This window comes from Megascapheus bottae, chromosome X, assembly GCF_031878675.1.
Source record: "Megascapheus bottae isolate mThoBot1 chromosome X, mThoBot2.hap1, whole genome shotgun sequence".
NCBI lineage: Eukaryota > Metazoa > Chordata > Mammalia > Rodentia > Geomyidae > Megascapheus > Megascapheus bottae.
In genome coordinates this window covers 88,392,643-88,414,539 of record NC_143547.1, presented here as the reverse complement: position 1 = coordinate 88,414,539, position 21,897 = coordinate 88,392,643, and the positions used below count along the sequence as shown (strand labels likewise).

Below are 21,897 nucleotides of genomic sequence, written 5' to 3'. Positions count from 1 at the left end.
ATTTTGATGTCTTGTGGGGATCCTGAACTGATTCCATGTAGATAACAAGGGATAACTGTACCTGCCTAATTATTCATCCTTCTGTATTTAATTCAGTGAATATGTCTTGGGAAAGGTATTTGATGAGTTTACCTTTTTTTTGTAGGTCATGGGGCTTGAACACAGCCTGGTTGCTGTCCCTGAGCTCTTCAGCTCAAGGCTACCACCCTACCCTTGAGCCAAGTCCAACATCCTGTTTTCTAAGTTTTCTAGGGATTAATTGGAGATAAGAGTTTCAGGTCCTTTTTGTGCCCAGGCTGGCTTTGAACTTTGAACCTTGATCCTCATATCTCAGCCTCCTAAGTAGCTAGGATTACAGGTGTGAATAGGCTTACTGTAACTTTTATGAACTTTTCTGGAAGCTTAAAATTTCCGCAGCATGCAGTATTAAATTGTACTCTTAAAACTTTGGTTTTGGTCAGTCATGAGGCTTGAACTCAAGGCCTGGGTACTGTCTGTGTCTGAGCTTTTCTTGTCAGAGTTAGTGCTCTGCCACTTTGTGTCACAATGCCACTTCTAGTTTTCTGCAAATAAAGAGTCTCACAGACTTTCCTGCCTGGGCTATCTTTGAACTGCAATTCTCAGATCTGAGCCTCCTGAGTAGGTAAAATTAGAGGACTGAACCACCAGTGCCCAGCTCTCTTGAAACTCTTTACCACAGGACTGGAGGGTGTGGCTAAGTAAAATACCTGGCTTCCAGTGGGAGGCCCTGAATTTAAAGCCCCTGACTGACAAAAGCTAAATAAAAACTCTTTAACAACTAAGTCTAGCACTGATCTGTACTACTCACACTCGAAGGCTCAACTACATGGCGAGAAAGGTAAAAAGAAAAAGAACAGGGCTGGGAATTTGGCCAAGTTGTAGAGTGCTTCGCTAGTATTCATGAAGGCTCGGGTTCGATTCCTCAGTACCACCTACAAAGAACAAGCAGAAGTGGTGCTGTGGCTCAAGTGATAGAGCTCTAGGCTTGAGAAAGCCCAAGGACAGTGCTCAGGCCCTGAGCTCAAGCCCCAGGACTGGCAAAAAAGAAAAAAGGACAAAAGAACTACATCAGTGGAAGAATATATGCTCAGATGTGTCTAAGATTTGTGTGTGTAGTTTTGATTATGTATTTCTTGGTCACTGAACAGTGAACACTATGCAGCCTAATATACAGTAAGTCTACTTGTTTGGTGCACTGATAATCATAAACATGTATTAACTATTTTTTGTATATGTGTGTGTCTTAATAAATTTTGTTCCTTTAGGCACCTTGTTCCAGCAATGGCGTTTTCCACTAGAATTGCAGATGACAAGAGAAATGGCTAGCTCTGGTGCATCTGGAGGAAAAATGGATAATTCTATGATAGTCCTTATTGTGGGCTTATCAGCAATAGGAGCTGGTGCATATGTAAGTAGAAAATCAGCTTGTGTAGGGAGGCTGCCAAACAGCTTCCATTGATAAACTCAGTACTACTCTGCTTTACTTTTGCAAGTAATTTCCCTTTCACATTCCTCAAAAGCCTTTTTTAAAATATGCGTGCTATCTAATGTTCATGGGAGTTAATTGAGAAATGACTAATAGTTAATATCTCGTTGATTGATCTCTATTTTTCACTATTTACTTTTAATTTGGAAGCTACTCTGGTTTTTTGCTTTGATTAACACACAAAATTGTGCGCGTTTTCTTACTAACCTGTAAGTCAGGCCAGTTTCATTGCGGTGCCTTCAGCGCAATACTTGATTTTGACCCGTCTGTCAAGGATTTTATTAGTTTTCCTCAGCATGAGATTGACATGAAAAAAGGATCAACTTTCAATTAAAAATAGATTAAGCATTCCTAAATGGAAAACTATTCCTAAATCTCACCCAAAAACTAAATTATAGAAGCAGGATTGGTATTTCCAATTTTAGAACCGGGTTTATATGAGGTAAGAAATCTGGTGCTTAATTGCCCCGTGGTAGCATTAACACATTTATATCTCCTTAAACGAACTTTGATCAACATAGCAGGTCATGGAGGAATTATTCTGTGGGTGTTTTTTTTAATTTGGCAGGGTTTACTGTGACTAAGCAGATCAATCTAAACTTGGATTCTGTAAAATTGAGTGAACCAACTTAGATAATACCTATTAATAGCCTTAGTTGAAGAAAGGTATTCATGACAATATTAAGTTTTACTCTGTTGGTAAAAACGAACTGATCTTTGTACCTTTTTAGTAGATTGGGAGGGGTCATGAAAATTATTTGAACTAGCATATCTTAATGCCCTGACCTGACTTCCAGATGCACAAAAAGAGTAGCCAGCTCTTGCTAGTTGATAGTCAAATCAAAGTAAAAAATGGTGGGATCTGCCTGAAAACATACTTCAGTGAAAGATAGGTTCTTTTGTCCTGGAGCAGCTTTTTTCTTTTTTGATCAGTCGTGGGGCTTGAATTCTGGGCCTGGACACTGTCCCTGAGTTCTTTAGCTCATGGCTATTGCTCTACCACTTGAGCCAAAGCACCACTTCTGGTTTTCTGGTGGTTAATTGGAGATAAGAATCTCACAGACTTTCATGCCGTGCCCAGGCTGGTTTGAACCATGAGCCTCAGATCTCAGCCTCTTTTTTATTTTTTTCCAGTCCTGGGCCTTGAACTCAGGGTCTGGGCCTGTCCTTTGACACTTTGCTCAAGGCTAGAGCTCTGCCACTTGAGCCACAGCACCACTTCTTTCTTTTTCTGTGTATGTGGTACTGAGGAATTGAATTGAACCTGGGGTCTTTGTTTATGCTAGGCAAGCATTCTACCCCTGGGCCAAGCTCCTGGCTCAGCCTTTTGAGTGGCTGAGGATTATATGCATGAACCACCATCACCTAGCTGAGCAGCCTTTTTAAAATTCCTTTTCCTTTTTTTTTCTTAGCACAGAGAAGCCAGAAATGTTTCCCTGCTTTTCTACTGAATATTTGTGAATATTTGTTCGTTAATATTCATTGCTTTTTTCTGTTTCCTTTTATTTCTTTACTGGCCTTATTTTTACCTACAGTTGTGCAGTGTCATCACCTACGATCCCCTTCTAGATCACTAGTGTTTACAGGTGCTAATGGGAAAGGTAGCAGCAGCCTAATATACTTATAGGATTAACAGTCACTAGGGCAGGAATCTATTATGTAAGATGTTTACAGTTAAGACACATTTTGTGGTAGGGTTGGATGAGACCTTGGCACTAATGAAATCTTGATCCATTAAAATATAGTGAAAAATTCAACAGCTTGTGCTTTCTCTAGACATTTGTTAATGGGACATTGTGAGTCATTAGAGTCCCCAGATCTCATTATTCAAAACTATGGAAATCCTATCAGATCATTCTAAATTTTAGAGCCAAATTCTCATCAACTTTTTTTTCTTTGAAACTTTTGTGAATTTCCTATTTTTATGATGCTTAATTATATTGTGCTTTAGTGCTGCATATCTTAAGAAAGTGATTAAATGTTGAATAAGAAAATAAAGTTAACTTGGGTATGATCAGTTTGGGATCATTGTAGGTAAAATGCAATTTTTGTGTTTTCTAGGAAACAACCAGACTTCTACTGTGAAAAGGCATTTTCTTGAATGCTTCAGAGGAGGTCCAAAAGGCCATAGAAATCGTAGTATTGCCCTAACCTACTCTTAGCTCTATTTCAAATTAGATTCATTTGGAAGTGTTCCTTTTATAATCTCCAATTTGGCCATGCTATAAACTAACATGTTTGTGTAGATTGCTTTTTTAAACACCACTCATTTCATGATTAAAATACTACCCTCTGAGCATTAACTTTTCCATTTAGTATTTCCATTTTGCCATCAGTTTTATCCCATTCATTCAAAAATAGATTGAAAGAGTGCATTGACTATGTTGGTACTCATTTAAATGTATTAAACCTCTGGTTGTGTACCAGAGTTAGATGGACTCCACAGAATTGACAGTGCAAATTCTCTTGATGCCAAGCCTCAAGACAGAGCAGACATATTGCTTTATCCTGTCTTAGAAATATCTAAGAAGCACAAGTTCCTCTCAAGTCATTCAGTTAAATGCCTGATTACCCTCTGTGTTTATCCAACACTGGTGGTAATAAATCTGTTACATTTTACTGTCTCTGGGTTAAATGATAAGCTTTTGTCTATGTGCAGCTGTTAACAAACTACATTGTACACTATTATTTCAGGTTTTAAATGATTGAAAACATAACATGAAATGGCATTTTTCTGAAATTGGTATTAGTTTTAAAAGAAACATTAGCTTAAAATCTGTCCAGATTTTGTGAGAAATAACTACAATTATTTAGTGTTCTATAACAAAATACCACAAACCTCTAGTTTGAAACCTCTAGCTTATTTTCTCATAGTTCTGAAGGGTGGGAAGTCTAGGATCAAGGTCAGACAGGATTCTGGGAGAGGTTCTCATCATGTAATGTAGATTCATACTGTGTGTGGGAGGAGAGTGGGGGTGTTATTGAAAGAGCCTGGTAATTCTACTGTTCTTTTCCTTTATTTTAAAGGTGTCATCCCTAACCAATTTGGACCCTACCCCAAAGAACCATCTCTATATAAGGGGTTTGGACTTCTGAACAGTGACCTAACAGGATTCTTTTTTTCTGGGGGGGGGGTCAGTTGTGGGTCATGAACTGTGGGCCTGGAGGCTGTCCCTAAGCTCTTCAACTCAAGGCTAATGCCCTACCACTTTGAGCCACAGTGCTATTTCCATTTTTTGTTGTTAATTGGAGATAAGAGTCTCATGGACTTTCCTGTCTAGGGCTAGCTTTGAACCATGATCCTCAGATCTCAGCCTTCTGAGTAGGTAGGATTATGGGTGTGAGCCACCAGCACTTAGCTAAAAAATATTAAGGTATTGTACAGAGGGGGTTACAAATTTCACAAGTTAGGACAGTTTACCTTTTCTAGCATTATTACTATATTTTTTTCTTTGCCTATTTAATCAGAATTAAATATGAAGGAAGATTATTATCATCTACTTTCAAGTATTCTTTCTGCAGAGTATAAACGTTCAATATTTTTTATTGGTTAAGAAAAAAAATTCGGGGTATGGCACTTTCTTAGCATGTATTGAGTCTCAGTATTCAATCCCCTGTTCCAAGAGAATTTGCATTACTGATTTACAGGAACTAACCTCATGGTAGACAAAAGCTTCTCATTTAATTGAAAGATAACATACTTACAGTATGAACTGTATAATGAAGTAAAATTCTCCATGTTTAATCCTACAGGCCTACAAGACTATAAAAGATGATCAAAAAAGATATAATGAAAGAATAGCAGGGTTAGGGTTAACACCAGAAGAGAAAAGGAGAAGAGCTGAATCATCTAGTGAGTATTCCCTGAGATCTTGCGATGTGTTTTCTTTCCCCTTTTGGGTCCTTGGAGTTTTGAGTTGTAAAAGATGCATTTGTTTTCCTGAGGCATATAGGTCTAGCCATCATTTCCATACCATAGAATGTGTTTGATTTTTCAGAAAGAAATGTTTTAATCTTTAATAAGCTCCACAACCCTGGGTGGATAGTTTGTGTTCTTCAATAACAATTCCTTATCCTTAAATATGTATAATAATCTCCTATTGGCTTTTTGGGTGTTCTTTTATTGCTAACAAAAAGTGAAACTGAACTTGCAGTTTTCCTGGTGGTCAGGGAAAGGGCAGAAACCTTCTAATTGATAGTTTCTAATATGTTTTAGAAATATCTGTTTAAGCTAGGTCCTAGTTCCGGTACAGATCTAATGAATGAATGATATAGCCAAATCATTTCTCTTCTTTGGAGGATAATTTTCACTTGTAAAATAAAAGAAATACTTGCTTTTCTTCTCCCATCTGGATTCTGTAAAGGCTTTGTTTCTTTATTGGAATTGCTCTCTATTTTGGGAGGGGAGGGGATTTGTTACAGTGATGAAAATCAAACCCAGAGCCTCATACATGCTAGACAAGCTCCATAGCACTAAGTTATACTCTCAGCCCAGTTAAGTTTTGTTAAGATTACTGAAAGTTCTTTGCTACCTTTATATAAATGTTCAACAAGTACAGGGTAACTTTGTTTTTTTCTGTTGGTCATGAGGCTTGGATTCTGGGCCTGGGTGCTGTCCCTGAGCTCTTCAGCTCAAGGCTACAGCCTTCCCAGAGCCTGAGAGTTATCCCTGAGCTCTTCAGCTCAAGGCTACCCTACCCCTTGAGCCACAGCACCACTTCTGGTTTTCATGTGGTTAACTCACGGTCTTTAGGGCCTGGGCTGGCTTTGAACTGCGATCCTCAGATCTCAGCCTTCTAAGTAGCTAGGATTACAGGTGTGAGCCACCTTGCCCAGTAGGGTAACTTCTTAATAGTGGGTGGAGTTATCAGATCATTCAAAAAGATTCATCTATCTGATCTGTTCTTACAGCTGCAGGAGAGCCAGTTCCTCAAGTAAGACCACCAAGTCACGTTCCTTTCTTGATCATTGGTGGGGGCACTGCTGCTTTTGCTGCAGCCAGATCTATCCGTGCTCGGGATCCTGGGGCCAGGGTAAGATGCATGTTATTTTACTTGGCACATGGAATATATCATGCAAGCACTCAGCCAGTGTGAACTTTGACCTTTGACATGTGTCCTTAAATGACTTGACTTTAAGTATCATTATTTTGTATCTAAAGGTATTAATTGTATCTGAAGATCCTGAATTGCCATACATGCGACCTCCTCTTTCAAAAGAACTGTGGTTTTCAGATGATCCAAATGTCACAAAGACACTGCGATTCAGACAATGGAATGGAAAAGAGAGAAGGTTTGTTTCATAAAATAGGCCCGACCAGCAACTTGAACACAGTGAATAGAGTAGGATGATCTAGCTATACATGGGGAATACTCTGGTACCTACTTGGTCTGGCTTCATTAGACGCAGTTAGCTACAAAGGGTCTTGTGGATTCTGTTCTCAGATCTGCCATACAATTGATGGTCTAAAACAGCCTCAAATACTACTGGTCCTACATCCAGAACCTTTAGGTCAGACTTCTCTAAGATCAGTTTGGCTTGTTTTGTCACTTTTTTGTACTAGCCTAGACATGTCTCATGAAAGCATAAAATAACAACTGGACACAGTACCTCATGCCTGTAATCATAGCTGCTCAGGAGACTGAAATTTAAGGATCACAGGTTGAAGCCAGCCCAAGCAGTAAAGTCTATGAGGTTCTTTTTTTAAATGTTATTGTCACGGTGATGTACAGAGGGTTACAGTTATTTGCATAAGGTAGTGGGTACATTTTTTATTGAATATGATATTCTTCTCTCCAATTAAGCACCAAAAAGCTAGAAGTGGAACTGGGGCTCAAGTGGTAGAGCACTAACCTTGAGCACAAAAGCCAAGGACAGCTCCCAGGCCCTGAGTTAAAGCCCCAGGACCAGCACACATACACACACACACACACACACACACACACACACACACACAGATTGAGAGAGAAACTGTCCAATGGCCATGGCATTTTCATTTAGATTGTGAGGGCGGAGTGTGAAGACTAAAGAAGATCCTCTATCAGAATATTTGCACAAGAGACTTGGAGCTACAGGTCTGGAAGTCCTTTCCTTCTAAAGCACTCCTTATATTTTTTTATTTCAGTATTACTTTGTGTTTCAGGTTTTTTTCACTAGTGATCCCTTTGATGCTGAACTAACCTTTTTATCTCCCTCATTCCATGGTCATGTTCCATGGACCATGCATAAGGATATGTACTTGTAGTTAGGTTAGCCATCCCTTTGTTAATGTATCATGATTAATTAGCTAGGATATTTTATGTGTGTACTGATCCTGGGCTTGAACTCAAAGCCTAGACACTGTTCTTGAGCATTTTTGTTCAAGGTTAATGCTCTATTCAGCTATAGTTCCACTTCTGACTTTTTTTTGATAGTTGAATGGAGATAGAAGTCTCACAGAATTTCTTGCCAAGGATGCCTTGGAACTGTGATACTCAGATCTCAGCGTCTTTGAGTAGCTAGGAATACAGGTGTGAGTCACTCATCCTAGGTGGGTTTTAATTTTTTATTATTTTTTTGAGACGGTGTCTTGCTATATTGTCTAGGCTGGCTTTTTTTTTCTCTTAAACTAAGCAATCTTCCTGCTTCAGCTACCTGAGTACCTAGAACTACAGACACATGCCACTACGAGGGCAGCCCCTACACTATTGACTGATAATTCTCCTCTGGAATTAGGGTGTCCTATGCACTGTAATATTAAGTAGCATCCATAGCTTCTAGTCACTAAATACCAGGAATATCCCTTTTCAAGTTGCTAACAACCAAAAATGTCTCTAGATATTGCCAGATGTCCTCTGGGGCAAATGTAAAGGTAGTTAAGAACCACTGAAAGCCAGGCGTCAGTGGCTCGCGCCTGTAACCCTAGCTACTCAGGAGGCTGAGATCTGAGGATTGTGGTTCAAAGCCAGCCTGGACATGAAAGTTCATGAGACTCTTATTTCCAATTAACTATTAAACTGGAAGTGACACTGTGTCTCAGCTTGGTAGAGTGGTAGAGCAGTAGCCTTGATTTGAAGAGCTGAGGGACAGGGCCCAGGCCCAGAGTTCAAGCCCCACCACTGACCAAAAAAAAAATGCACTTATTTCAGGTATCTGTATATAAGAAAGTCACCACCAAGATTTAGTGGCCAGAGACTTACTGTAGAAAATGATACTGGTAGTTGTAATTTTACTAAAGACTTGAGAGCAACTACAACAGTTGCAGATGCTTATAACATTTTGCACTCTTTCCCATACAGCATATACTTCCAGCCACCTTCTTTCTATGTCTCTGCTCAGGACCTGCCTCACGTTGAGAATGGTGGTGTGGCTGTCCTCAATGGGAAAAAGGTGAGCCTGTTCTGTCAACCAACCAGAAGTAAAGTGGCATGTACTTCCACTGACATTCATGTCTGCCCGCTGCCATAGTTGATCAGAGAAGAACAGAATCGTTTTAGCATATGTGTTAGTGAAGCTTAGTATGTCTGTTTGGCAGAAGCACTAGTATAAAACGTAGGTTATGAAACTGACTAAATTCCCAGGGAAGTTGCATTCTGAAGACCATAAAATCTGAGAGCTTCCATTGTTCCTAACAATGTTCCTCTTCCTTTGTGTTTCTCCATACTAATTTTTGTCTGAGAGGAGTAGCACCAAGAAATTGACTATTCAGGGTAGCAAAACACTTCAAACATGGATTATATCCGGCCTGTACCAAGTTGAGTACCTGAGTAATTAGCGCAGTTATTAGAAGGTCTTTGTGGGCTCCAGGAGAGTTTTGTTATGATGTTAATGGAATTGATAGTGCTTTATATGATTGGCAATGTTCTGATAGGAGGAATTATCTGAAGCAGCAAAGCCTAGAGTAAATGGGATCTTGTGTGTAGGTAAAGGGATTGACCTTTGATAAAACAGGTCCATTTCTCCCATAAGGGGGTAAAGTAGATTTGCTGATTCATTGGTAATAGGACATTATGTATTATGTTCCCGGTGCATAAATAACACACAGGCTCTGCCTTTTAGAGCATAAGAGTAACAGGCAGGAATATGGCTACATGACAACATATAGAAGGTACAAGAAAGAGGGGCAGTTTGATGACAATTACTGAGAAGAGTTCCCAGTACAGAGATGGATCCAGGAATGACTTTCTAGAGGGGAAGAAATCTTATACTGGAAAGTCTTGGGCACTGAAGGAGCATAGACTACAGAAGAGTGAGCATTCATGTTAAGAACATTCAAGTAAAAATGAATAGCATAAACAATAGCCCAGTGGTATATAAAGCATGTCTGATGCAAGGAAAACAAGCCAGTAGTTACTAATAGAGCAGAGTTCAAAGTAAGGGGCTGGGAATGTAGAACAGGGTAGAGCACTTGTCTAATCTGGGTGAGACCCAGGGTTCAATACTCAGCACTGTCCTCCCCCCCAAAAAATAGACCTGAAAATAGTTATACTAATTTTTAAGTTACAGAGAAGCAAGAAAGAAAACCTGGTTTGGTGGCCGGGAGTTTGGCCTAATGGTAGAGTGCTTGCACAAAGACCCAGGTTCGATTCCTCGGTACCACATATATAGAAAAAGCTGGAAGTGGTGCTGTGGCTAAAGTGGTAGAGCTCTAGCCTTGAAAAGCCCAAGGACAGTGCTCAGGCCCTGAGTTCAAGCCCCCGGACTGGCAAAAACAAAACAAAAACTGGTTTGGTTATGGAGCCTGGTATTAGAGAAATTTGCCCACTATGTAAAAGAGCTCTAGTAGTTTATTTGCTAAGGGGAAATACTGAGTTTTAAGCTTGGATATAAAGTACTTAGACTGAATTTTAAATAATTCTCCTCGCCATGACAAAGATGGATTTAGGAGAATAAGACCAGAGACAGATCATTTTGAAGATTGTTATAATAATCTGGGCAATAGGATGATGAGAATCCAAATTAGGTCAATAGTGAAGATGATGATAGTATCATGAAGAGTAAAGGAAGGGCCAAAGTTTATTTACTACCTATTCTGATTTTATAAGTATAGTTTTTAAATGTTTTATGTGAATCTCTTTTTGTTCCCCACAGTAATTTTATAAGTTATTATGGTTGAGGATTTGGGGAGGGGCATTAGTAGGGATTAAACTCATTTGAGTGACACTCCCAAGCCCCTTTGGCTCCAGTTATTTTTTTCAGATTGTGTCTCACTTTTTGCCCAGGATAGCTTTATGCTCTTATCTTCTATACCGATGTTTTCTGTGTCCTGGGATTCTAAGTGTGAACTACCATAACTGGCCTATTGGTTGAGATGGGAAGTCTGACTAACTTTTTCCCTTTGCTGACTTCAAACGGCAGTCTTCCTGATTTCTATTTCCAGAGTAGCTGGGATTACAAGCATGAACACCACTCTTAGACTAGATCTTAGCAAATAAAATTTTAAATAATCTGCCTACTATCACATGGCTAATAAGTGATATACAATTTGAACCTGGATCTGTCTGAATACAGAATTAGAACCAAGATATTTTGATTCTAGGGCCCAAGTTCTTATGATTTATCACTACCTGACTAAAAATTGATCTTTTTGACATTGGATTCAATTCCCTAACACTGGTGGGAAAGAGACTTCATATGCTTAATAGGTATGGAGGTTGGGTGAACTTGAAAGATGAAGCAGAGAACAAAAGACAAACATGACTGTAATTCTGGTTTGTATATTGGAGTAGCTGGCAATGGGGACTCAATTGAGAAAGTCATTTCAAAAGAAAGAGCTCGTTTGAAGGGAAGGGTAGAAATCAGCATTGAGCTGTTAAGTATGAAGTGGGCTATTTTATGAAGATATCTTCTAGTTGTGTATATGACTGTCACACTCAGGGTGTGTATGTGACTGTCACACTCATGGTGTCACGCTGGGGTGATTTGAAAGGCATTCGAGTATGCAGGAGTTGAAACTGTGAGTGTTAGTGAAACTTCCCAGAGACTATCTTATCTAATGAGAAGAGGAGTAGGACAAGAATAGAACCACAGGAAACCCCAACTTACGCCTGAGAAGGCAGTCTTAATAGGAAGAATACACGAAGGAGACTAGGAAAGAACTTAGAGAGCAGCATAAGGAGAACCTAGAATAGGAGTGAAGGTTGTAGGGACTGGCAGGAGGTAGCACTTGATCCACACTGTCATTGTAGCCAAAGAATATGGTAAGAAAAGCATTGTAAAATGTCCCATTCAATTTTGTTGTTTCAATATTTTGGAATTAGCAAAATGGTTAAACAGCCCTTTAACAGAATTTAAATGAGAACTAGGAGGAGCTGGTGATTGGAGAGAAAATTGAAGAAGGCATAGAATCAGAAGTAAGTCACCTTTGATGGGGAAAGCATGTTAGACTGATGGAAGGAGAGAGAGATGGGAGAGATGAATGGACAATTGATAGGGGAAGGTGCTGAAAAACAAAGGATAGGATGGGAGTCAAATACGGAAGCAGAATCAATAGGAAGTGATAACAGAAGTAAGGTTTAGTTGGTAGGTCAGGGATGTAGCAATCTGTGAGAAGCTGCTGAAGATTAAGTCTAATGCCTTTACTAGTTCCTCTAATAAGACAGGATGAATCCCAGCAGCAGCAGTGGCTCACGCCTGTAATCCTTGCTACTCCAGAGGCTGAGATCTGAGGATCAAAGTTCAAAGCCAGCCCAAGCACAAAAGTTCTCAGACTCTTATCGCCAATTAACCACCAGAAAACTGGAAGTGGTGCTGTGGCTCAAGGGGTAGGGCAGTAACCTTGAGCTGAAAAGCTAAGGGAACAACACCCAGGCCCAGAGTTCAAAAAAAGGCAAGATGAAATGTGGCTATCTGAATGAGCACTGTGGATGTGAGTAGTGGGCTGGATTAAAGCGAGAGTATACTAAGGACACTAAAGAAGCTACTAGTTCAACAGAACTCAGTGTATGACAATGCAACTGGAAAGCTCACTGCAACTCAGCCTGACTCAAATGGTACATTTGTCCAACTCTGGCCCTAGTGCTACCTACACCTCCCTAGCACCTAGAAGTGCACCTGACCCACAGTAGGTACTTGAATGTTTCTTGAATGGATTGCCTCACAGACTGTAAGGAGTAGAGCAGAGAAGAGAAACTAGTCTGACTACAAGGCTCAAGTGCTTAGTGTAAGGAGTAGGGGCAAGGGTAGTATGGGTTAGGAGTCGAGAACAATTCTGGTGATTGATATCCTGTCCACATTAGTTGAGCATGAAACAGCCAGCTAATAAACAGAAAAGTCAAAACTGAGTATAGAAGGCAGTGAAAGTAAGCTTCAGATGTGGTATAAACAGTACTTGCCTCACATGCACAAGGTGCTGGGTTCGATCGCCAGCATTGCCAAAAGGAAAAAAAAGCCAAAAAGGCAGTGAGACTGAAAGCTGTGAAAGTGAGATATTTGAAGTAGAAGTAGTCTAGGAAATAAGAACCTGGTTCTGGCTCAGAGAAATATATGAACCGGGTTCCAAGGTCTGCAGTGGGGGAGAAAGAATGTTCAGGCATATAAGTTAGTGTCTCCCAGAGGAGAAAGAAGGGACAAAAATCTGGAAGCAGCAGTAGCCATCACAGGAAATGTGGAAAATGCCAACACCTCTTCCTGGCTTTGTGACAATGTGATATGAGTTCATGAACATTCTCTACATGAAAACAATCCTTGAGGGAGAACTGATTTTCAGTAAAAACTAGAAGTTAGTGAAAGCATTCTTTCAGGGTATTGTGGATATAAAAAATTGTTAAAGAGATAAGGATTCCAAATAACCAAGTAAAAAAGTCTGCCTCTAATTATTCATTTCCACAAGTCGGTAATATCTGTGGGGACTAACTGGTTCTAATGTTGGCTGCCTAAGAATTTAGGGCCACTGGAAGATATCTTAGTTCTAGTGACTACTTAGGAACTGTTGCATTTCTTTTTTTTAATTAGCATGCATTAGTTGTACAAGGAGGAATTTCTTATGTTATTTCCAGATCAAACCCTTTCCATCTATCTCCCTCAAGTTTCCTAATTCTTTTTTCATGTATGCATATAAAGCACATTGACAATTTACACCCTCATTCACATCTATATTTGCCCTCCCCCTGTCACTGGTACCTACCTCTAGCATAGTCTAATTATTTTCCTGTGAGTCTTACTCATTTTCATTCTTTTAGCATATATTAACCATAAAATAGTTTTACCACAGTAACTCATATTTGCTTATATTAAAATTTAGTCAGATTAACTTTGTTTATGCTATCTTTTCTGTTTCCCCTATGCCCCTATTGTTCAGTCACTTTCAGTTAGTATTTAAGAGTAGTTTCAGGGGCCGGGAGTTTGGCCTAGTGGTAAAGTGCTTGCCTTGCATGCACGAAGACCCAGGTTCAATTCCTTGGTACCACATATATAGAAAAAAAATGGAAGTGATGCTGAGGCTCACGTGGTAGAGCTCGAGCCCTGAGAAAGTCCAAGGATAGTGCTCAGGCCCTGAGCTCAAGCCCAGGACTGGCAAAAAAAAAAAAAGAGTAGTGTCATAGGGATTTCTTTATGTCAAACGAATACTTTATCTTTGGGCCAACTGAAAATATGTTCAAAGACTTTAATTAGGAAGGGTGATGGAAATGCTCTGGAAATAGATAATGATAATGGTCAACCAAGATACTAAAACACAATCAGTTATACATTTTAAAATGGTAATTGTCAGTACAACATTTTCCAAATCTAATTCATCTCTTTCTCCGTGTGTGTGTGTGTGTGTGTGTGTGTGTGTGTGCGCGTGTGCGCGCGCGCGTGCGTGTCTGTACTAGGTAGTACAGCTGGACGTGAGAGGCAACATGGTGAAACTTAATGATGGCGCTCAGATAACCTATGAAAAGTGCTTGATTGCAACTGGTAAGTACTTTGTATTACGGTAGCCTATTCAGGTTTTAAGAGTCTGTCCTCTATAGAAGATATTACTTGTTTAACTTTAAGAAAATAAAACCATGACTGGAGGTATTGATCAAGTGGTAGAGTACCTGACTGGCAAGAAGGAGGTCTTGAGTTCTAATCCCCAGTACCAAGAAAAGAAAGAAAGGGAGGAGGGAGGGAAAAAAAGAAAACTAAAACCCAGAGTCTCTGAAGTGGTATCTTGTTTTGTAAAATCCATAGACAAAGGCCCTTCTGGATCATCTTTGCTGTTGCTCCAGTCATAAAGCATGAAGAATTTATCCCTTTTCCGCCTCCTCCACACCTAATGTTCACTGTGCACCCTGAGAGTAGTATACCATTGTGGTTTCATTGCCAGTCCCAAACTACAGTCATGAGAGGAGATGAGCAGCTGATGTGAGTAGCAGCTGGTGAACTTTCAGAAGATCCTAGAAGAGGCCTTTGAAGCATCAAGGGAAGCCTTCTGGCTAGATAGAGCCCCTAAAAAAATAAAAAAAGAGAGAGACTCAAATCTGCTTCTCAAAGAAAATTGATATTTAAAAAGTCTGTGTGAAGCTAGTTGACAGAACTCAAAGCCATCCTATCTTGTATTCATTCTGTGGCACCAACAGGGAGCATGCATGCCCCAGTACCACAGGCAGCAACAGAGTGACAGTGAAAGAGAGCTCTGCCTAGGCCAGGGGAGTTGTTTGGGCTATGTCTTCCTTGTTGGACTCAAGGGTTTTCCTCCTCCTCTTATTTCCAGGAGGTACTCCAAGAAGTCTATCTGCTATTGATAGGGCTGGAGCAGAGGTGAAAAGCAGAACGACGCTTTTCAGAAAGGTAATTGTCTGCTTATTGTTTTCTTTGTTGTTTTGAAGTGGTAATGCAATCTTGTGGCCCCAAGTGCCCACCCAGGAATTGGGAGATCTACATTCTCTTTAAGGCTCTTCTGTAGACTTCCTTTCTCTATCTCGAATACCTCACTTAAGGGTTTTATGCTCCTATGAGAAAAATACATTTGGTGTTTTTTATTACTTGCTACAATTCCTTTCTAACTGCCCTTCCATGCCTCTTTTTTCTTTTTCTGGAGGCATTGATTCACTGGAGCTCCTCTTGGCATTTTTCACCTCAAGTGCTGTGAGGAGACTTTCTGGGAAAGTTCAAGAGCAGTCAAGTAAAAAGGAAAGGAAATAGTCTTCTTAACACCATGGTTTGCCTAGAAAAACTGCTCTCATTTTCCAGCCACACTTAGGTTGGTATTCGATAGCATTTGTACTGCTGTACTTTAAGGTCTTGACAGAACAAGATTTGTCAGCCTTCACAATGTTGCCGTGTTGGGCTGAAGAAGTGTTTACATGTGAGATGTTCCTGTGCTTTGTAAGATGTTGATAGCATCCTTTCTTGCTACCTACTAGATAATAGGAGCACCTCCCTGCCCTGAGAACCAAAACCTCTTCAAACGCTGTTGCATGTTCCTCTGGGGACAAAAGTGCTACTGGTTTACAACCACTGTTACCAAAGACAATGGTAAAAATGAGAAAAAAAATTCACATTAATAATATAAAGCTATAGTTGAGCCACTTAATATATTTTCTGTACAAATTACTGTTGTAAAAGATTTACAGAAAATAGTTCCTAGGATTCTTATTCTATGCCCCCTGAAGAAATTAGTGATCTAAAATCATGTGTTCCTGCAGGTTGGAGACTTCAGAACCTTAGAGAAGATCTCACGAGAAGTCAATTCAATTACAATTATTGGTGGGGGCTTCCTTGGGAGCGAACTGGCCTGTGCAATTGGCAGAAAGGGTGAGTATTGAAGAGTAACCTTGATTTTCTTTCTCTAGTTTGTCACCACATACGTCTTGGAGGGCTGTCACAAACTCTAGAGATATATTTTCCAGGGAATATAGAAAGAATTTAGTTAAGATTTACAGAGAGGAGCCAGGCACTAGTGGCTCATTCCTATAATCTTAGCTACTTAGGAGGCTGAAATCTGAGGATTGCAGTTTGAAGCCAGCCTGGGAAGGAAAAACTATAAGACTCTTATCTCTAATGAACCACCTCCTAAAAGTTTGAAATGGAGGTATGTCTCAAGTGATAGAGTGCTAGCCATTAGCAAAAAAGGAAAAAGCTCAAAGACAGCACTCAGGCCCTGAGTTCAAGACCCAGCACCAGCCAAAAAAAAAAGATTTATAGAGTGAGAGAGTAAGCAGTGATGATATTAGTCCTGATGAGGATCCCTCAGTGGCTGAAAAGCTTGTCACCTGAGAAAATTAATGACAGTACATTCTTTTTTTCCCTCTATCTTCTATGCCAGGATTCTGTAGAAATAAAATATTAGATGTCAGGCATGTTGGTGTATGCCTATAATCCCACCTGCTTGGGGAGCAGAGATTGATTATAGCTTAAGGGTACCCTGGGGGAAAATGGTAGTAAGATAACCATCTCAACAAATAATCCCAAAATAATGGTTCATACTTTTTTTTTAATCTGTTGTGTGGCTTGAACTCTGGGCCTAGGCACTGTTCCTGAGCTCTTCAGTTCAAGACTATCATTCTACCACATGAGCTACAGTGCCACTTCTGGTTTTCTGGTGGTTAATTGGGGATAAGAGTCTCATGGACTTTAGTGCCCTGGCTGGCTTTGAACCACAATCCTCAGTTCTCAGTCTCCAGAGTAGCTGGGATTACAGGCATGGGCCACTGACACCTGGCGGGTTCATGTCTTGATTCCAGCAATAGAAGTAGAAGAATCATGGCCTAAAGGCAGTCCCAGGAAAAAACAGGAGACTATCTGAAAAATAACTATGAGAGAAAAGGCTAAGGGAGGGGCCTGGAGCAATGCCTAGTGGTAGAGTGCTTGCCTAGTATGCACAAAACCCTGGGTTCAGTTCCTTGGTACCATATACACAGCAAGAGCTGGAAGTGGTGCTATGGCTCAAGTGGTAGAGCCCTAGCTTTGAGAATGCCCAAGGGCAGTGCCCAGGCCCTGAGTTCAGGCCTAGGACTAGCAAAAAAGAGAAGGCCCAGTGACATAATTCAAGCAGTAGAGTGTCTGCCTAGCAATACATGGCTCTTAAGTTCAAGTCTTGGTGCTACCAGAAAGAAAATATATTTAGAAAAGTGTTTATTAAGCTGGTGCAAGTGGCTCACGCCTGCAATTCTAACTCATTCAGGAGGCTGAGATCTGAGGATCAAGACTCTTCCCTCCAATAAAATACTCAGAAAAAGCCAGAAGTGGCATTATGGCTCAAGTGATAGAGCACTTGAATACAAAGAGGTGTAGCGACATTGCCTAGGCCCCAAGTTCAAGCCCCGGGACCAACAAAAAAAGGTAATAATGACAGAACAGACAACAGAACTGTGTGTGTCTTTGAACCATTGCCTCAGTAAAAAGCCCAACACTGATGGCTCACCAGTGGCATGTGCCACTAATCCAAGCTACTCAGGAGGCTGATATTTGGGGATAACAGTTTGAAGCCAGCCCAAGCAGAATGAGACTCTTACCTCCAATAAACATCTATATAAGCTGGAAGTGCAGGTGTTGCTCAAGTGATAGCACACAAGCCTTGAGCAAAAAAGCTCAGGGATGGTGCCAGGCCCTGAGTTGAAGCCCCAGAAGTGGCACCAAAAAAAAAGCCAAACTTCCTTCAGGTCAGTGGTGGATCCCAGCTTAACAGATCTGTAATTTTCAGTTCATGATAGATGTGTTTAATGTTATAGTATGTGTGCATGTGTGCACATGTGCATGCCAATACTAGGGCTTGAACTCAAGGTCTCTCAGTCTCAGTTGGATTTTTCTGTCATGGCTGGCAATCTACCACTTAAGCCATAGCTCCATTTCTACTCTTTTTGCTGCTAACTTAGAAATGAGAGTCTTTTAAACATTTCTGCCCTAGCAATCTTCAAACCTCACTCCTCAGATCTCACCTTTCTGAGTAGGTAAGATTGTGGGCATAAACCACTGGCACTGATATGGTTCTTTTTTTGTTGTCATTGTTGGTTGTGGAGCTTGAACTCTGGGCCTGGGCATGTCCCTGAGCTCTTCGGCTCAAGGCTACTGCTCTACCCCTGGAGCCACATTGCCACTTCCAGTTTTCTGGTGTTTAATTGGAGATAAGAATCTCATGGACTTTAGTGCCCAGGCTGGCTTAGAACCATGAGCCTCAGATCTTACCCTCCTGAGTAGCTGAGATTATAGGCATGAGCCACTACACCCAGCCGAAATGGTTCTTAAAAAAAAATTTTGTTTAGAACCAGGAGCATGGCCTGGGAGTAGAGTGCTCACCTAGCAAGCATGAAGTCCTGGGTACCACATACACAGAAAAGGCCAAAAGTGATGCTGTGGCTCAAGTGGTAGAGAGCTAACCTTAAGAAAGCCCAAGAACAGTGCCCAGGCCCTGAGTTCATCCCCAGGACTGGCAATTTTTTTAAATCTTTATTGCAAAGGTAATGAGCAAGAGGGTTAATGTTACATGAATAAGGTAATGAATACATTTTGTTTTCAAATAGTTTAACCCATCCCTTGTTTTCTCCCACTTACCCCTCCCTATCCTCCTACCCTCCAAGTTGTAAAGTTTATTTCCAAGGGAATCACTGAAACAGCAGGACAAAGGATGAACTAATGCAACATTAAAATTTTTATTGTTATTATAAAGGTGATGTACAGAAGGGTTACTATTACATAAGTCAGGTAAAGAATATATTTCTTGGGGCTGGGAACGTGGCCTAGTGGTATAATGTTTGACCTAGCATGCATAATCCCTGTGTTTGATTCCTTGGTACCATGTACACAGAAAAGGCTGGAAGTGGTGCTGTGGCTCAAGTGGTAGAGCGCTAGCCTTAAGGAAAGCCCAAGGACCTTGCCCAGGCCCCAAGTCCAAGCCTCAGGACTGGCAAAAAAAAGAATATATTTCTTTTTGGACAATGTCACCCCTGCTCTGGCTCTCTCCCATCTCCACCCACAAGTTGTACAGTTCATTTTCAGTATAGTATCTAGTGAGTACCACTGTTGTATTTACTCTCTTTTTGTCCATTCATTTCGTACTGTAATTACTGCTTTTCTTCTACTCAGCTAAAGCCTTGGGAACAGAAGTGATTCAGCTCTTCCCAGAGAAAGGAAACATGGGGAAGATCCTCCCTGAATATCTAAGCAACTGGACCATGGAAAAAGTCAGACAAGGTAGAGAGACTATTTACATATGCTACTCTGTTTCCTTTGAGTGCAGCTGAGGGTAAGCTTTTGAGGAACTCCCTTGATATATAAGCCCTATGGGTTTATCACCTGGAATGTGAGATGTTTCATGTCTTTCCAGTCACTCAGGTTCACAGGCATTTAGAAGTACTAAAAATGGCTATGGGTAATAGCAGGGGTGAATCTGATCAAAGTATGTTATATGCTTGTATAGAAATATCAAAAGGAATCCCCTTGGCACAATTAATCTATTCCAATAAAAATAAACCGTAGATATAGGTTCTTGTGATTATGCAGGGCTGAGTGCATACTGAGAATGGCTGATTTTAGTATATAGATGAAGCCTGTCTTCAGCCTCCCTACTTCTTAGAGTATCAGAGTTCTGGACTGAGCCCTAGGTCTCATTTGCCTTTACAGAGGGGGTAAAGGTGATACCCAATGCAATTGTGCAATCAGTTGGAGTCAGTGGTGGCAAGTTACTCATCAAGCTGAAAGATGGCAGGAAGGTAAGGAGAAGACAAGACTACCAGAAGATTGGCTGGCCCTCCCCTCTCCTTTCCATTCTCATTCCTTCAGTGATACCAGTGGATTTCATTTTCTTGGCAGCTACCATTTACCTGTCATAATTTTCTGAATTAACTATCTCTACATTGAAACAGAAGGTGATGAAAACCAGAGATTTCTATTCAGAGACATGGACTATGCATTAGGCTGACAGAGACTTATGAAGTAGAACTGAAAATATATTTACTAGACATGTTGACCCATGATTATTGTGTGTGCATGCTTGTGCCTGCCAGTACTTAGGGCTTGAACACAGGGCCTAAGCACTGTCTCTTAGCTTTTTTGCCCAAGGTAGTGCTCTGCCTTTTGAGCCACATCTCCACTTCTGACTTTTTGCTGATAAATTGGAGATAAGAGTCACAGACTTTTCTTCCCAAGCTGATTTCAAACCATGATTCTCAGATCACAGGCTCCTGAATAGCTGGTATTGTAGGCATGAACAATGATATTTTAAGTTCCAATTGTTTGTATGTTTCTTTTTGCTATACTGGGGGTGTAATTTGAAGCCTTACATATGCACCTGGCACCCATGATTTTTTAAAATTCCAGTTATTTGTATGTTTGTTTTTGCTATACTGGGGATATAACTTGAAGCCTTACATATGCAAGCAAATGCTAGACCCTTTTGATAAGAGTCTGGGTTAACTGGGTTCAAAAATTATTTTTTACATTTTAAACGTTTGTTTTAATTATCCTTAGGTAGCTATATAGAGAGGTTTCAGTTTAACATGTCAGTTTATGAGTATAATGTATCTTAATCAATATCGCCCATTTCCATTTTTTCCTTCATGTAACCTAACCCCACCCATCCTTAAGATACTTGGTTCCCTTTTCACATATGTACATTGGATATTATGATTATTTTCTCACTCTTCCTCTTTCCGTTTAACTACCCCCCTGCCCTTTGCATCTCACTACCTCACAATTAATATTTTAGTTTCTTGGCATTCATTTTGTTAAACTGTTACTTATTCGAGGGAAACTGATTCTTAACGTCAATGTGTGCAATTATTATCTCAATAGTCACAAGTAGAAACTGGTAATTGACTAAATTTCTTTTTTTGCCTCAGGTAGAAACTGACCACATAGTGGCAGCTGTGGGCTTGGAGCCCAATGTTGAGTTGGCCAAGACTGGTGGACTGGAAATAGACTCAGATTTTGGTGGCTTCCGAGTAAATGCAGAGCTACAAGCACGCTCTAACATCTGGGTGGTAAGTGTGCTATAGCATGACCAGGCATGATTGCTTATGGGCAGGTCAGGCAGCTAGTATGCTAAGGCTCATTGACAGGTAACCAAATCGGGTGAAAGTGATTAGAGACTGAGGAGAGAGAATAGAAATTTGTGAATTACTTCCATGAGGAAAACAAGTATGGCTTCATCTGCAAGTTAGTAGATGAGAACAGTATGTATGCCTATAGGAACTGAACTCTTGTACATGTTGGCAACAGTCATGGCATAAATCTTGGTAGACATATGCACAGCTTTCACAGGGATGTGCTGTTCCTGTGGCTCAAATGCCAAGTCCAGGGACTGGATGATGAGTTCATTTTGTAACATGTTCGCTGGAAAGGAACATCACAACATCACTCTGTTCATTGTCCTTATGTATTATTTTTAGCTATTTTGGAAAACCTATTATGACACTAACAAGACTAGTATATAGGACCCATGAGATAATTTCCTCATTGTCAGTTCATTACAAGAGTGTTGTGTTTGAGCATGGCTTCTGTAACTAAGG

The 21,897-nt window shown here is 40.4% G+C and overlaps 1 protein-coding gene across 1 annotated transcript in view; it reads left to right on the top strand.

Annotated features, from left to right (window-relative positions):
• The window catches only part of Aifm1 (apoptosis inducing factor mitochondria associated 1), a 41,336-nt gene that overhangs the window by 9,444 nt on the left and 9,995 nt on the right, over positions 1 to 21,897 (top strand). The window contains exons 2-12 of the mRNA XM_090326087.1: positions 1,287 to 1,429; positions 5,261 to 5,360; positions 6,419 to 6,540; positions 6,669 to 6,799; positions 8,785 to 8,875; positions 14,299 to 14,383; positions 15,165 to 15,241; positions 16,099 to 16,207; positions 19,475 to 19,582; positions 20,012 to 20,100; positions 21,229 to 21,369. Of these exons, the coding sequence (XP_090182213.1) occupies positions 1,287 to 1,429; positions 5,261 to 5,360; positions 6,419 to 6,540; positions 6,669 to 6,799; positions 8,785 to 8,875; positions 14,299 to 14,383; positions 15,165 to 15,241; positions 16,099 to 16,207; positions 19,475 to 19,582; positions 20,012 to 20,100; positions 21,229 to 21,369 (1,196 nt within the window). The remainder of the gene's footprint in view (positions 1 to 1,286; positions 1,430 to 5,260; positions 5,361 to 6,418; positions 6,541 to 6,668; positions 6,800 to 8,784; positions 8,876 to 14,298; positions 14,384 to 15,164; positions 15,242 to 16,098; positions 16,208 to 19,474; positions 19,583 to 20,011; positions 20,101 to 21,228; positions 21,370 to 21,897) is intronic.